General features: G+C 40.6%; 1 protein-coding gene across 1 annotated transcript in view; it reads left to right on the forward strand.

The window, feature by feature from the left end:
* Positions 1 to 13974, forward strand: part of LOC127353100 (receptor-type tyrosine-protein phosphatase N2) — a 223353-nt gene that overhangs the window by 192439 nt on the left and 16940 nt on the right. Inside the window, exons 17-20 of the mRNA XM_051382123.1 lie at positions 1849 to 1926; positions 4691 to 4810; positions 5397 to 5563; positions 11872 to 11925. Of these exons, the coding sequence (XP_051238083.1) occupies positions 1849 to 1926; positions 4691 to 4810; positions 5397 to 5563; positions 11872 to 11925 (419 nt within the window). The remainder of the gene's footprint in view (positions 1 to 1848; positions 1927 to 4690; positions 4811 to 5396; positions 5564 to 11871; positions 11926 to 13974) is intronic.

A 13974-nucleotide genomic window follows, 5' to 3' on the forward strand; every position in this document is an offset into this window, starting at 1 on the left:
TTGGGTGTTGGAACATGAAGGGGCAGAAAAAAACTGTTAATTGTCGAAGATATAATTTTATGATGTCGAAGTAGGATTCCATTTAATTGAAAACCATGAAAAACAGGCCCACACCAAAAGGAACATAGGTAGACAGGGGTGTCCACATACTTTGGGCCTAACGCTGCAGTGTACGTAGGTGTAACACTCCGGCTAACCCCTTTCAGATGTCTTAAAGGTGCACCTCAGCCTCCAGCTATTTTTTTTGTCCGTGACGCAATTCCGGCTGTGGACGCTTTAATGAGCCAACCTCCCTGGCACCATGTCACCTTTTCTCTCTCTAAGTTATTACATTTTAAGTTCAGGAGAAGTGCATTATTGTTTGGCCTTCATAAAGGGAACAGAGGACCATTAAAGACAATCCTGCACACGGAAAAGCCCCAGAAATTATCTGTCTTCCCTCTGTAATTGCCTCCAGCTAAATTGGTCTTGCCAATTATTACATTTACCGTACAATTTGCATGGTAATAGGCAGGGGTGTCACTCACTTCCTCGCAAATTCACCTCACGTTCGTCTCCTGTCTTTGCTCTCGACGCCTACGCCATCCCTCTGTAATTTCCATTAAGTTAAGGAAGTGGGTAGGAAGTTACTGAAAACTCTCACCTCCTTCACCAAGAAGCTTCCAGCTGTGACTGTAAGAACAGTTAAAGGTGGAATATAGTAGCAAACTTACACGTCTTATGAAAGAAAAGGAGACGGAGGGGGAATTTCTGGTGGTTTTTTATTGTAAACTGACATGGACAAATGCAGCGAGGTGGTATATTAATGCTTGTGCCACCTTGTTGCATTTGTTGGGCACTGTATATCACGATGCACTGAGGCTTATTACTGGCTGCAGAGCCCTACATCATCACTGTACTGCTGTATGCTGAGATGAAGTGGCCCTCTTTGACCACTCAGAGATTACTTCATTGGTTTGCTTTTATTTATAAGGCTATTATTGGTGGTTTGTTGCCCTCTCACTTCTCATTGTACTTCCATTTTTCATAAAGCTCAACATGCAACCTTCTTTTCCAGGACGTATAGTTGATTAATTCGCTATTACTCCCACTGACTTTGAAAAGAAGGCTCCTGCAGAAACATTTAGGATTTAACCTAATCTCTAAAATTTTGCCTTTGAGGTTGTGCAATTTAGAATTTCCACTGCTCTTAACTCTCTCAAAGTTGCATTTAAAGGTCCAGTGTGTAACATTAAGGAGGATCCAATGGAAGAAATGGAATATAATATTCATAGGTATGTTTTCATTAGGGTATAATCAGCTGAAATTAAGGTTTTTTGTTGCCTTACAATGAGCTGTTTTTGTCTACCATAGTCCACCATGTTGAACTACTATGTTTCTACAGTAGCCCGGAACAGACAAACCAACCAATGGCTTTAGGAACATTAAAAATTTTTGCGCGTTTTTCTGTAGTGTCCTCTGCATTTTGAAGGGGAAGGTGAAGCGAGGGGGTTGCAATCTGCAACTGCACCACTATGTGCCACTAAACCATTGCCACCTTTAAAATGTTACGACGTCACAACTAGCCAGTTTCTGAACTCAGCACTGTCTTCTTTATCTTGGTTTTGTTTTCTCCTGTATTTTCAGTTGTGCTTGGCCAACACTCTCATTTGAAAAAGAGAGATCCTACTTGACACCAAGTTAATTAAATTAAATGAAACGAAATGTCACAGGGTGAATTCTTAGGACAAAAACCAACATGAAATGTGTGAAAAGGAAATTTAACTTTAGTATACAATCAATATTTGTAACCTTATGTCATCTCCTCACCCTCTTCCTCTCCCTCTTTTTCTTTTCCTGTCCCCTCAGATGGATCACGATCCCAGGAACCCAGCCTACATTGCCACTCAAGGCCCTCTGCCCTCCACTGTGGCTGATTTCTGGCAGGTAAAACCACACACACACACACACACACACACACATACAGTGCATGCACACATGCTCAGGAACAAAAATCAATACATTCTCCTCTCTTAAACAAGAGTTAGCCGATTTTTATTAGTGCAGCGAGCCACGCGGGAGACCAGCTTGTTCTGTGGATGTCGTTATTAATCTCTCCTTCACCATCATGCTCACTGCGCACCACACGCGCACACACACACACACACACACACCAGTCTACAGTGGGACACAATGTTAAAGCGGGGGACAGCAAACACTTTTCCCACCGTCCCAAAATGCGTTTGAATGTGAGACCAGAGGATCGATAAGTTATTCTGGCCAATCGTGGTACATATATGTGCGTGTGTCGAGGAGAGCAGTGGGATGGGTGTATATTTGTATGTGTGTGTGTGTGTGTGCGTGTGTGTGTGTGTGTGTGTGTGTGTTGGAAGGAAAGGTCCCCTTGTCAAACAAGTTCTGTCCCTGCTGCATTCCCCCGTAGTGCTGGTTACCAGAAACACTGGAAACATTTAAAATGTGCCATGGATTCTCTAATATATTTTCTCATTTGGTTTAACTAAAGATAAAAATCTCCTCTCCTGTGCAGTGTTGAAACATCGAGATTGCATAACCCAAACATCTTTTTTTAATTAACGAAATTAGTAAATTAAATTTGGATTGCAAATGATTCTGTTTTCTTATTTTTGTTGTGCTCTCTGCTGACTGGCTACTCAGTGCTAATTGCTGCACAAATGGTGACTGCGCTAGTTGTGATATAATCCAAATATGTGCCAATTACATCAGTTTCTGCTGCAGAGACAGCCTGTGAAATTGTGTTGCAATTACACCAAAAACGTAATTTTGTTATTATATTGTTAATTTTGTTAAATTATATAACTGTAATTTTGTTATAGCACCCATTATGACTTCAAAATTACGTTATTTTGTTTGTGTTATTCTGCGGGGACAGATTTGTTTGCTTTCACCACCAACGCTGCTGGCTTCCTGGTATGTTTGGTCTGCAATGAGAAATTAGCATTATAAGTCTCAAATATGTTTTGCGGATCCAGACAGATTGGTTTTTGGTCAAAAATGGCTCTTCTGATAGTAAAGTTGCTGACCTTTGCTCTTGTGGATCAGCAGGTCTATTAAACGCTTTGGCTTGAGACTGGGCTGAAATAACTGTTACAGATACAACTTACCTCATGTACACATATACAGTGTATAGGTTTAAAGTTTTGCTATTTAAATTCACCAGTTACAGTTCTACAGAAATTAGTTTCCCAGGCTAGACCCTCTTGACCCAGTACAGGCCTTCTCAGTGTCTGGTTCATATCAGCGTCCCAGGAATAAAAAGTAGAGACAGAGCTGTAGACGAATCCTCAAAATGAATAATGGTCTACTTATGTGTAATCTAGAGACGATGCTATAAATGTTCAAAAAGTCAGTATCCTGTATACAGGTCTGTGTTGTCGCCCAGTCAACCAAACCAGCAGCACTTTGTCTTATCAGACTCCTTAATCAGGAGCTGCCGAGGTTATTACACCACATATATCACTGCTGAGTCTGCTGACGTGCCTTTGAGCAAAGTACTGAGAACACAAACTCCACAACATCCAGCTTACACAAGTTAATACATGGACCTGTATGATGTTGCAGTTCTAGAAAAGAGCATGGTGTGCAGTTAACTTTTTCCAGCATAAATAAGAGTTTAAATTAAATTTGCATTTTAACAAACCAAACAGGCTTTAAAAGAGGGAACTTGTCCTCCCAGCACCAGCAGAGTTCTCACCCTGTCAGCTAAAGCAAATTAACACCATTTCTCAAAAAAGTGCACCGTCACATCTTGAGATCCGTGAGACCAATCAGGAAAGCAATGGGGGCAGAGAGGAGGGTGTGTAGAGGTGCAGTAATTCAAAACCCACCGCAATTAAGGTTGGTTAAATCTCCGGCAAGGTGTGGCAGCGCTCCTAACTGAACGGCAGGTACAGCAATCTTGATTATCTAACAGGATGATGTGGGAGCGGTATTGTTTTATGGCTTCCATTAACGGCTGACTGTTACCTCTGATCACAGTCGAATGGATCTCCAGAGCCAGCCCACCCTCCGGCTGTGAGAATATGACTGCCAGCAGGAAAAATACGACCGCGTGCCGGGTCTCAGAGTGGAATGACCCAGTTGGGGGAGGGAACCGCCTCAACAGCAATTACTTTTCATGCCACAACGCTTGACTTCCTTGTAGTTTCTTACCAAAGTTTGAAACACAGTAAACATGTCGTGAAGTGTTTGGTTTCAAACTAAGATTTCATTTTCACCCCACCCCCAAAACAGACACATTTACCCTTCCAAAAATGATAGATAGCACAGAATTTCAACTGATTATGGACCAATATCCAAGCGAGTGGGTGAGTGAGGACACATGTCAGTGTTGCTGTTAGCAGATTTTCTGAAGTGTTGACAGCTTCATATGAGATCTTGTTCCAAATCAAGCTCTCACAACTTCAAGAACGTGACTCCTACTCTTAGGAAATGGAGAAGCGCTTGACATTTAAACAAACTTTTTAAAGAACATTAAGTCCCTGGTTAAAAAATAGATCATCTGTTGAGAAAACTGCCTATCTCCAAGTCTTTTGAAAATATATAGAGTATAAGTTACTCTGTCATAGATAGAAGTCACTAGGTTTCAAAAGGAAGAGGCCTTCAAAGAAGGCGCACGAGGCATTTACCTGCCACTTCAGTGAATCTAACTGAGTGTGTATTTTCTTTTCAGATGGTATGGGAGAATGGCTGCGTGGTTATTGTTATGCTGACACCTCTTGTCGAGAGCGGGGTGAAGCAGTGCTACCACTACTGGCCCGATGAGGGATCCAACCTGTATCACATCTATGAGGTAAAATGATTCAGTGTGAGCAGAACTTTATGTCATTGGCCTTTGACTTTATGAAAAAAGTTTTTAAGGTAAAAACATTTGGCATGACAGGGGATCTGATTGGCTTGCAATAACTGGATTGATCTGATGCCCCATACTGCATATATGATTGGTCAATCCTAGTCACATTTTATCATCTATCATTTTACAGTTATATTATTATCACTACGATCAAGTAAGTTTCTAAAGACCAAAGTCCAAAAATATAAGAATATTTCCAGTTCCACTTTATTTGAATAGTCTGTACACAGATAGTTTACAGAGTATTTGTAACATTTCAGCAGCTTATTAGTTAAGATTCAACATTTCAACTGGTTTGTAAATAAAGGTTTGGTTAGGTTAAGACACAAAAAACATCTTGGTTAGAGAATTTCCATGAATTGTTACATAAACTCTATAGATAATCTGGTAAACACTTACAGACTTTATAAACTGTAGCTGGACTATCCAAATAAAGTTTCACCGAAAGATTATCATCGCTTAATGAAGCATCTAGCAATCTTGTGTGTCTAAAAATAAGTTTTTTATTGTTACACTTGCGACACAGGTGAATCTGGTGTCCGAACACATCTGGTGCGATGATTTCCTGGTTCGTAGCTTCTACCTGAAGAACATGCAGACCAACGAGACACGAACTGTCACTCAGTTCCACTTCTTGACTTGGCTCAACCAGAACGTCCCAGAGACCAGCCGGACGCTCCTCGACTTCCGCAGGTAGGGAACTACTTTGAAAAGGCCTGTAAAACATTTTTAAACTAAACTAAGATTTCTTGTTTTTTACGCAGTAAAAGCTGTTTAAGAGGGGAGTATTTTTACCCGTTTTTTGTCCAACGGGTGCTATTTTCCTTGACACTGCTAACTCTGCTGCTGGTAAAGCTACACCAAGAAATCCACTTCTAGGAATTACTAGTGCGACAATAAAACTGTGATCCCTCACCGGCTTCCCACTGCACATACTACCAATGCACAAACAGAGCAGAGGTACTGCCACCGGCTGATTAACTGACAGGGTAGATGCCACTCATTCACCCACATAACGTATTTTTCTGTACTGGCCAGGTAATAAAGACTTCTTAGCAACTTACTTCAAGAGCTTTTTGGAACTCCTTTTTATTTGAAGTACATAAAGTACATAAAGCCTGCTTCTAATGTTGATAGTGAAAGCACTGGGGTTTTAGAAGGCCTTAAAGGAACTTTTGAAAGTCTTTTTGAAAGAGGCCTTGGGAGAAAAAAATACACTTTGATAACAGGATTCACTTCCAAAAAGAAACTTAAGAAGAGCCCTTTGTATGATGATTTCCAAAACAATAGTCACCACACTGTTTCTCCAAAGAGCTGGTTACCACACATTGTCTTTGCTTAGGTTGAACAAAACCAGCTTTTATTTGTAAAGACTATAGATAGACAGAAGACCCTAGAACTGTGTGATAGTAGTAGAAAGTATACTTTCCTATGCAAAAAATGTTTTGTACGTACGTTTTCTATATCCTACAAGCAACCTTCACTACCTTACACAAACAGGAATTCGTCTTCTTTTCCCTTTTCTTGAAGAACCCAACAGCTATTCTTGTGGGTTTTTGCAGCCTTCACACTTGTCCTGTGGTTCCTTGAGTTTGTTCTGTGTATTCAACCCTCATCTAGCAAGAAGTCATACAAGTTCTCTGAAGGTTGTTCTGGAAAAAGTAGGAAATCACAAACTGAAATTGAGGAACAAAAGGCAGGAAAGTGGGCAGCAGAAGTGTAAATTCCAACCCTAAAAAACAGAAGCAAAAATGAACCATCTAAATAAGGGTGGAATTTTCTACGAGGGATGGTTTCTTTTGGACATTTTTGTTGCTCAAACGAAAAGAAAGTGACGCTCTTGGAGTTGTTTGTCCCCAGCCTGCCCAATCCTCTAAAAAACAGAAGCTTCGAATGGCTTTTGTGGCTCACACTGTAATAACTTCAAACCTCTCACTTCTCCAGGAGTTTAGACTCGTGACCCTGAGATGCGGGCAGAGAAATATCTATATATCCTCAAACATCCTGGGCATCTTCAAGTCGATAACAGTGTAATTCAGGATGCATTGAGTGAACTCTGCCGGAGTGATCCTTTATCTCCGGCGCCTTTATAGCCGCTCCCCTCCTTCCCCTCCTTCGACCTCTTTTAAACTGATATACTGTATTGCCTATTAGGTGGGAGCCGCCCCGGTCCCTTTTCTCTGATTCACTGTGGATTTTCTCGAGCGATAGAACCCAACTCGGTTTTTATATATAGGCCCGGTGTCGCCGTGCTGCTGGCGCACATCAATTAGGTGAGATATCAAGAGTGAGGGTTTGTGGTCGCAGCTATTATAAAAAGGTCTGGTGGGCGTCACCACCCACCATCAGTTAGGAAATATTGCCTTTACTCACAGGGTGGGGGGGTCAGAACACAATGAAGAAAGCGCAGAGGGAGATATTTTTCACTTTTATTGCGGGGGATATGGTACTTTCACAATAACAACCTGCCCTCGATGGTTTGATGATGTCGGCTGACCTCTTCTTCTTTTATGCTCGTGCCGGCATGTTTTTTGTTGGGTTTTTTTTTAAACTTACTCACAACTGACTGACTGAGCCGAAGCATTGCTTACAAATCCTCTCTGCCCTTTTCACCCTGTTTTACCAGCTAACTAGCGGTTGCCAGTGTCATTTTTGTGATGTTGCAGCTAGTAATATAAGCCCAGTTGCATAGTCACAAAAGTGATCATTGGAGACTGTGACTCTGCAACCAAGGGGCCTCATGGACCCCCCCCTACCTACCCTTATACCCCCTCTTGTCCTCCCCTTCTTTTCCCCCCTCCGTCTTCTCTCACCTCTTTCTCTCTCCTCGCTGTGCCCGGTGACCTGAGATGATCTCTCGCCTTTTTGCTTGCTCATGGTTTGCTTGACTGCCTCCGATCTCCGCCCACCTCGCCACGCCTCCCTTCCTCTTTCGGTCGCTTTTGTCTTTCTCTCTCCCACCCTCTATCTGTCTCTGCCTCTCTCTTACGTCCTTCTATCTGTCTCTCTTGATGATGTCTGACTTCTGCTCTGAGACTACATCCACACTAAGACCTCTGTTTTGGTCCTCTGTCCACACTAAACCGGTAATAATCAACCAATAAGGTTAAGAAAGCAGCTGTCTGTCACCTCTAACCTTCTCTGCAATCACTCATTTTAAATGTCAGTATAGCTGATCATATGATACAGATGTCATAACCACTTAATTGTTGGTAAGTTAAACAGATCAGAACTTAATATATAGGTGTATAATTGAGATCAGGTCCCCGTTTCACAAAGCCTGATCGTAAATAGTGGCAGTGGCGCGCGTCATAAATGACTGTCACTCAGCATATTGCAGATACATTTTCCAGTCGTAATGGCGGCTCACCTGTTAATGGATGGTCCGCAATTACATTTTGACTGTTGAAACACAGAGAAATTGATCTCATGTTGCAGATTTCAGTTTGCGTGCAATAAATTCAGCGAAAGGTTTATGCCTTTAAGTGTGGATTGAGATCTTTATACGAGAGAACTATGACAATGTTAGTTTGAAGCTACGTTGTTTTCAACAGCCTTTTCAATATGAGCTGGCTTAGTGTGGATATAGTCTCTCGTCTCTCTCCGTCACTCGTCTCTCCCTGTCTGACTCTTGGTCTGTCTTTCTCTCGCTCTCGCTCTCGCTCTCTCCGTCAAGCTTGAATCTCTCTTACGGGGCGTTCCTTTTGAATCCCACACCCCTCTATACACGCCGCCCCAACCCCCCCAACCCCCGCCTGTTGGTGATTCTCTGCCGGCTGTTTCCATGGTAACATCACTTTTAATTGTCTGCAGTGAGCTCTGACTTTTCAATTTTGGTGGGGTGGAGGAAGAAGTGTTTTTTTTGTATTTTTTTTTAGATAGAATGACTTCCTTTCTTCAGTTTTTGTGATTTTCCTGCTTGTCTGTTCATCTCTTGGCCTGAGGAATCGCTATCAAAACCCACGGCCAAAAATGCATTTTCCCGAAAACATAACATTCTATTTGGCTTTGGTTATACAGTAACAGTTCTGTCCTCTGTTAGAGCCCCTGACTGACAGTTATTTTGGTGCAGTCTACATATCAGTTGGATGAAAAGAATATACTGTGATTTATTGAATACATGTGGTTTATCGTTATCATTTAGTGCAAACCTCTGCCACAGCTTCATGATACTGAAATGATATAAAAGGTTTTACATTTTTTTTGTCATCTACATATTGGATTTTATGATTCGAGTAAGCATACAAAAGAGTGAAAAGTGTCTTTCATTGTTAATAAATCCATGAAAACATCATGGAAACACTATAAGCAACCTTTCAACCACATGTCATGGTCTTCTTCAGTGGTTGTCATCATGTGACCTAAGATTATCTAATTTTTTCATGGTGCTAAGTCTAACTTTCCACCAAATCTCACTAGAATCTAGTAGGTTTTTGCGAAATTCTGCAGAAACAGATAGGTTGAAAACCACTTCAGCAGGGATTAAACAAAAAATGAGTTGGAGTTTCAATAAAATAATGTCTTGGTTTGGAAAAGTTTCAAAACATTTTAATTGAAAATGTGCCAGTTACAATGAGGACTTTATGTTAAGAGTGAATTTCATGACCTACGGTTGCTTGAAACCTCCTAAATGACCATGGAAACTTCCAGTTCAAGGAAAGAAAATGTAATGCATTAACCCTGCAGGTCTGAGGAGTGATGCATTATGGATTACACACACCACAGCCACACACACGCCGTGCCTTTACACAACATGTTCCTGCTGAATATTGTTATTTAGAGTTATCACCATGAAATAGAATCTGAGATGATCTCCAGCTGGGATCAAACTCACGGCTCTTGGCTTCTTGCTCAGATTGAAGCTGGATGTTTGTGATTCACTGGTCGCTGTGCATTTTGATGAACAAGAGTTCTCACTACTGTTTTTAAAAAAGTATGTGCCGTCTTCATCAGTAGCCTACTTTGAGGCAGTTTGCAACATTTTTAAGCTTGTATGAAAGCAGCAACAAGACTGAATATATCTCATCTGTTGTGGAATATCAGGATACAGCAGAGAGATGGTTTTCCTTCTTGTGTTGTTTCAGCTGGGCAACTTTAAGATCTGTCAATAACAAAATAAGATTTTTAAAAATCCATGAGCACTAGTAAGAAAACCTTTTTTTTTCTTCATTTCATGATACTCTTTGGAAACAAGTTGTTTGTCCCATCAAAGCAGTAAAGGAAGAGTTCTTAAAAGTTGCTACTTGTGGCAATTTAGTTATTATTTAACAGTTGTGTGCTGCTGCTTTACAGCACAAAACAGGAAGGACGGGTTCATCTTCTACAGAAAATGAAGCTAAATCTTCTAAAGTTTCAGGAGCCTGAAGGCGTTTAACTTGACCAACATTTGACCAAAAAGCCAACATGAGCAGGGTTTAAGCATCAGCACCAACAATATCACTGGTATGGTTGTCTGAAATGTTTGTAACTCATTAAGATAACAGCTTTTCTGCCTTTGGTATGCTGGTGGGCAGTTATTATACACAGTGCACCTTTCTCATATCAGCCCTGTTTGTACCTGGCATTATCATGCATCTGGTGATCCGATCACAAGTGGACAGTTCTAAATATGTCAGTTTTACACCTGGTATTCTAATGCATGTAATACATTTAAATTTGCAAAAACGGACACACTGGGACAAATGGACACAATGGTTTTCACACAAAGGGAGAAAGACCTTATTGTATAATGATGGAGGTCCAAATAATAAAGAATTTGTTGTTAGGAGCATTTCCCAAAGTTTAAAAAGTTTCTCATCACTCAACGACTCTCAAAATTGTGTGATTTTTTTAAGGGAGTCTGGGGATGTTGCAGTTTCTAGTTCATCAGTTTAAACAGTGTGTTCACTAAGATCTGCTGCTTATCTTGGCAGGTAAGAGAGTCCAAATATGACCCAAACAGCCTGCTTCTGTGTACTTACGGGACATAAGTTGAGTAGGAGGTCCTTCACTGTGGCCCAACACAAATTATCGTTTACTCTACAAAAGATATGTGGTCAAATGCTTCCCAGACCACCTCGGCAGGTGGTTTGAGTGATCTGATCAGATTACGTCTTGGTGGTGGTCTACACTGTGATCCGATGTTAATACCAGGTGTAAACAGGCTCATTGTCTGCTGTGTTTAATGTGTGTGTTGTTCAAATCTAGACATTGCTCTAAATAACTTTTTTTAGGGTACCCATCATCTTGTTGAGTCTAGTTAAAAAAACATTTGTAGCTCTACGGGTTAAAAAAACTCTTCCCAGAATGCCAAATGATGGGGTCCGCCACTCCTAGATACTTTACATAGTTTCAAGTGAGGTTGTAAGTTACAAGAAATCATATGAAATGTATTATTTTATTCTTTTAATTTGTTTTGATGACTTGGTCCCTGATTGGAGCTGCAGCTGTGATTTTGTGGTCTCAGACTCATGAGTCTCTTGAATCTTTAATTATTGATCAATTGATCAGACGTTCTGGTGGGCATTGAACAGTGCTAAACTTAAACAGTCAAGAGTGGTTTTACAGACCAATAGATGGTCCTAATTATGATTCATGGTCTATGGTTTGTCTTTAATTCCAAACACATCGTGTCAGAAATGATTAATTGTTGTACTTAGAAACAGCTTTAACTTTTTATTAAAATGACATATGTCTGGTAAGTGGTAACTGTGAATTCTCCTTGATACTCATGTTCAGTATCATATGTTATCACAAAAACTGGTAAAGATCACGAGCTTAGAAGATATTTTTGTGATGTTCTCAAAGCTGTGCATCAATAACCAACTTAATGAGAATTCTGGCCGTCCTATGGAACATTTCTGTCTATTTATTCCTATTAGACATTAGCATTAATAGTGACGTGCATGCTGTTCTTTGTGGTTATTATTCTTGAGATCTGAGATACATGATGTACTGACTGTGTCTGTTGCTGTACCTGTGATGTTAACACTGAGCTTGTTTTTCTGTTCTGTTTTTTACAGGAAAGTTAACAAGTGCTACCGGGGACGCTCGTGTCCTATCATAGTCCACTGCAGGCAAGTATTATATACCTAAAGCCTTTTCCTTTTTCATTTAATTAAAGGGTTCTCGCTTACATGAAGGGTTATAAAATGTGTTTTTTTCTGACTGAGACTTTTTTTTTTAATGTTCCTAATGAGCAGACAAACAGACTCTTACTGATGAATTGCTGGTTCAGATGATTTGGAGCTGAACTTGGCCGGATCCTTTGTGGTTTCTGTTATTCAGTCCATGCTACCATTGCATGTCTCACAATACTCTCGTGGCACTTGAGCCGGCATTGTGGAGGACGACAAACATTCAAAATGAGAAATTAGCCAAAAAGTTCATGATTTAATTTGACAAACTGTCCACGGAGGAGGGTAACTTTTAATTGGAGGCGCTTTAAAGTTTGCAGTGTGTCGGTCGGAGCCAGTGGGTGAGAGGGAGAGAGGGGTGAATAGAAGTGGGCAGATTTGCAGCTGTTGTGTTTGTGTATGTGTGTGATATCACATCTGCATACCCCCACCATCTGAGGAAATAATTCAGACCAGTGAGACATAATTAAATCTGTATTTAACAGAAAAATCTGCCACAGTTTTTTTTTCTGTGAAAACAGCCCGATTGGATTAGAGGAAAAAAAAAAAACTTCCATAACAGATAGCCATTATATCTGTCTGCTCGCTGCTCCAGTAAGTGATCTATTATTTAATATGGTGTAATGGCGCTTCCAGGATGATGAAACTGTACATTTCTCGGCTAAATTGCCAGACTGCACCAGAGTACGAAACCTGATTTTATGGAGCCACAGCTTGATCATCCTGAAGTTCCTCAGTTACCTTTACGACTTTATGAGTAAATGAAAATGCTTCGAAACAGAGTAAAAGCTCCAGTTGATGGTTTGTTACCTGGTTTAGAATTTTAATTTAATAGCACCATCACACATACACCTAATGTATGTAAAGGTGTTGAATTAAGTGTGATCAGTCAGAACGTCTAGGACAGAATCTGTCTCCAACAGCTCTTATTGTTGTGATGTATTCACTTTCACATGAGGCAAACACTTTAATGCAGTCTGTATTTATTCACCACAAACAGCCAGCTAACGTACACACACAGCGTAGATATAAGGACTCACCGGAAACTCATTTTTCTTGTCACCTATCATCAAATTGAGTCATACGGCTTCAGGAAGAGCAGGAATTCTTCACTAGGGACGGGATATCCGATATTGTCGTGTATAGCGATTAAAAAACATGTGAAAACGTGAATATCCAAAAATGTTTTGACTTAAAAAAGCTGTCCAGCATACAGTCCTATATTGATTTCCTGATTCAATTTGCACAAGGGGACATGGTGCCCTCAGCCTGTCACCATGGCTGGAGGCTCGGCGTGCCCGTTGTATCCCCAACAGCTGGATGTGTGGAAAAAGTTTAGATTCCAAAATAAAGGACAGGGAGATGAGGTGCCTATCAGTGATGCTATAAATATATGTGTTTCTTAACAAAATGTAAGGTAAAGTGATTTTAATGCCGTTTTTAAAGAATTAAGTATATTTTGATGATTATTTTGGCCAATATAATGCCTGAAAATGTGCTGTACCATTTTGTTTAATGAGGAGTCCAAGTTCCTGTTGTGTTCATCCGCTTATTAAGATCTTTGCAGCTGTTTGTCGTCAGGCCTTGTGGCTTTTTCGAACCGCAGGCGTTAATGTCCGTCACCAGAACGATATTCTCACTTGTATTCCTCAGATTGGGACCAAACCCAACCGGCCAATCACGTCTGAGGATGTAGGAATGAAAGGATTGAGAAACTCATCCTGCAGACTTTTACTTAGAGCTTTCAAACAAGTGTGTCAAACCCGACTGTGCACAGCCATTCATCACCCTAATGTATACAGAGAGCAGAGTGAAGCAATCAGGATGAGAAGTGAGCGAACAGAAGAGTGCAGATGCAGAAATTCAATAATCACACAGCATTCAGAGAACTTCTCTGTCTTTCCTCATTTCTTTCTCTCTGGCTTTCTGCCTCTCTTTACCATTTTCTATCTTCCATATCTCTTTCTATCTCGTCGTCTTTTCCTTCCC

Source organism: Dicentrarchus labrax, unplaced genomic scaffold, assembly GCF_905237075.1.
Source record: "Dicentrarchus labrax unplaced genomic scaffold, dlabrax2021, whole genome shotgun sequence".
NCBI lineage: Eukaryota > Metazoa > Chordata > Actinopteri > Moronidae > Dicentrarchus > Dicentrarchus labrax.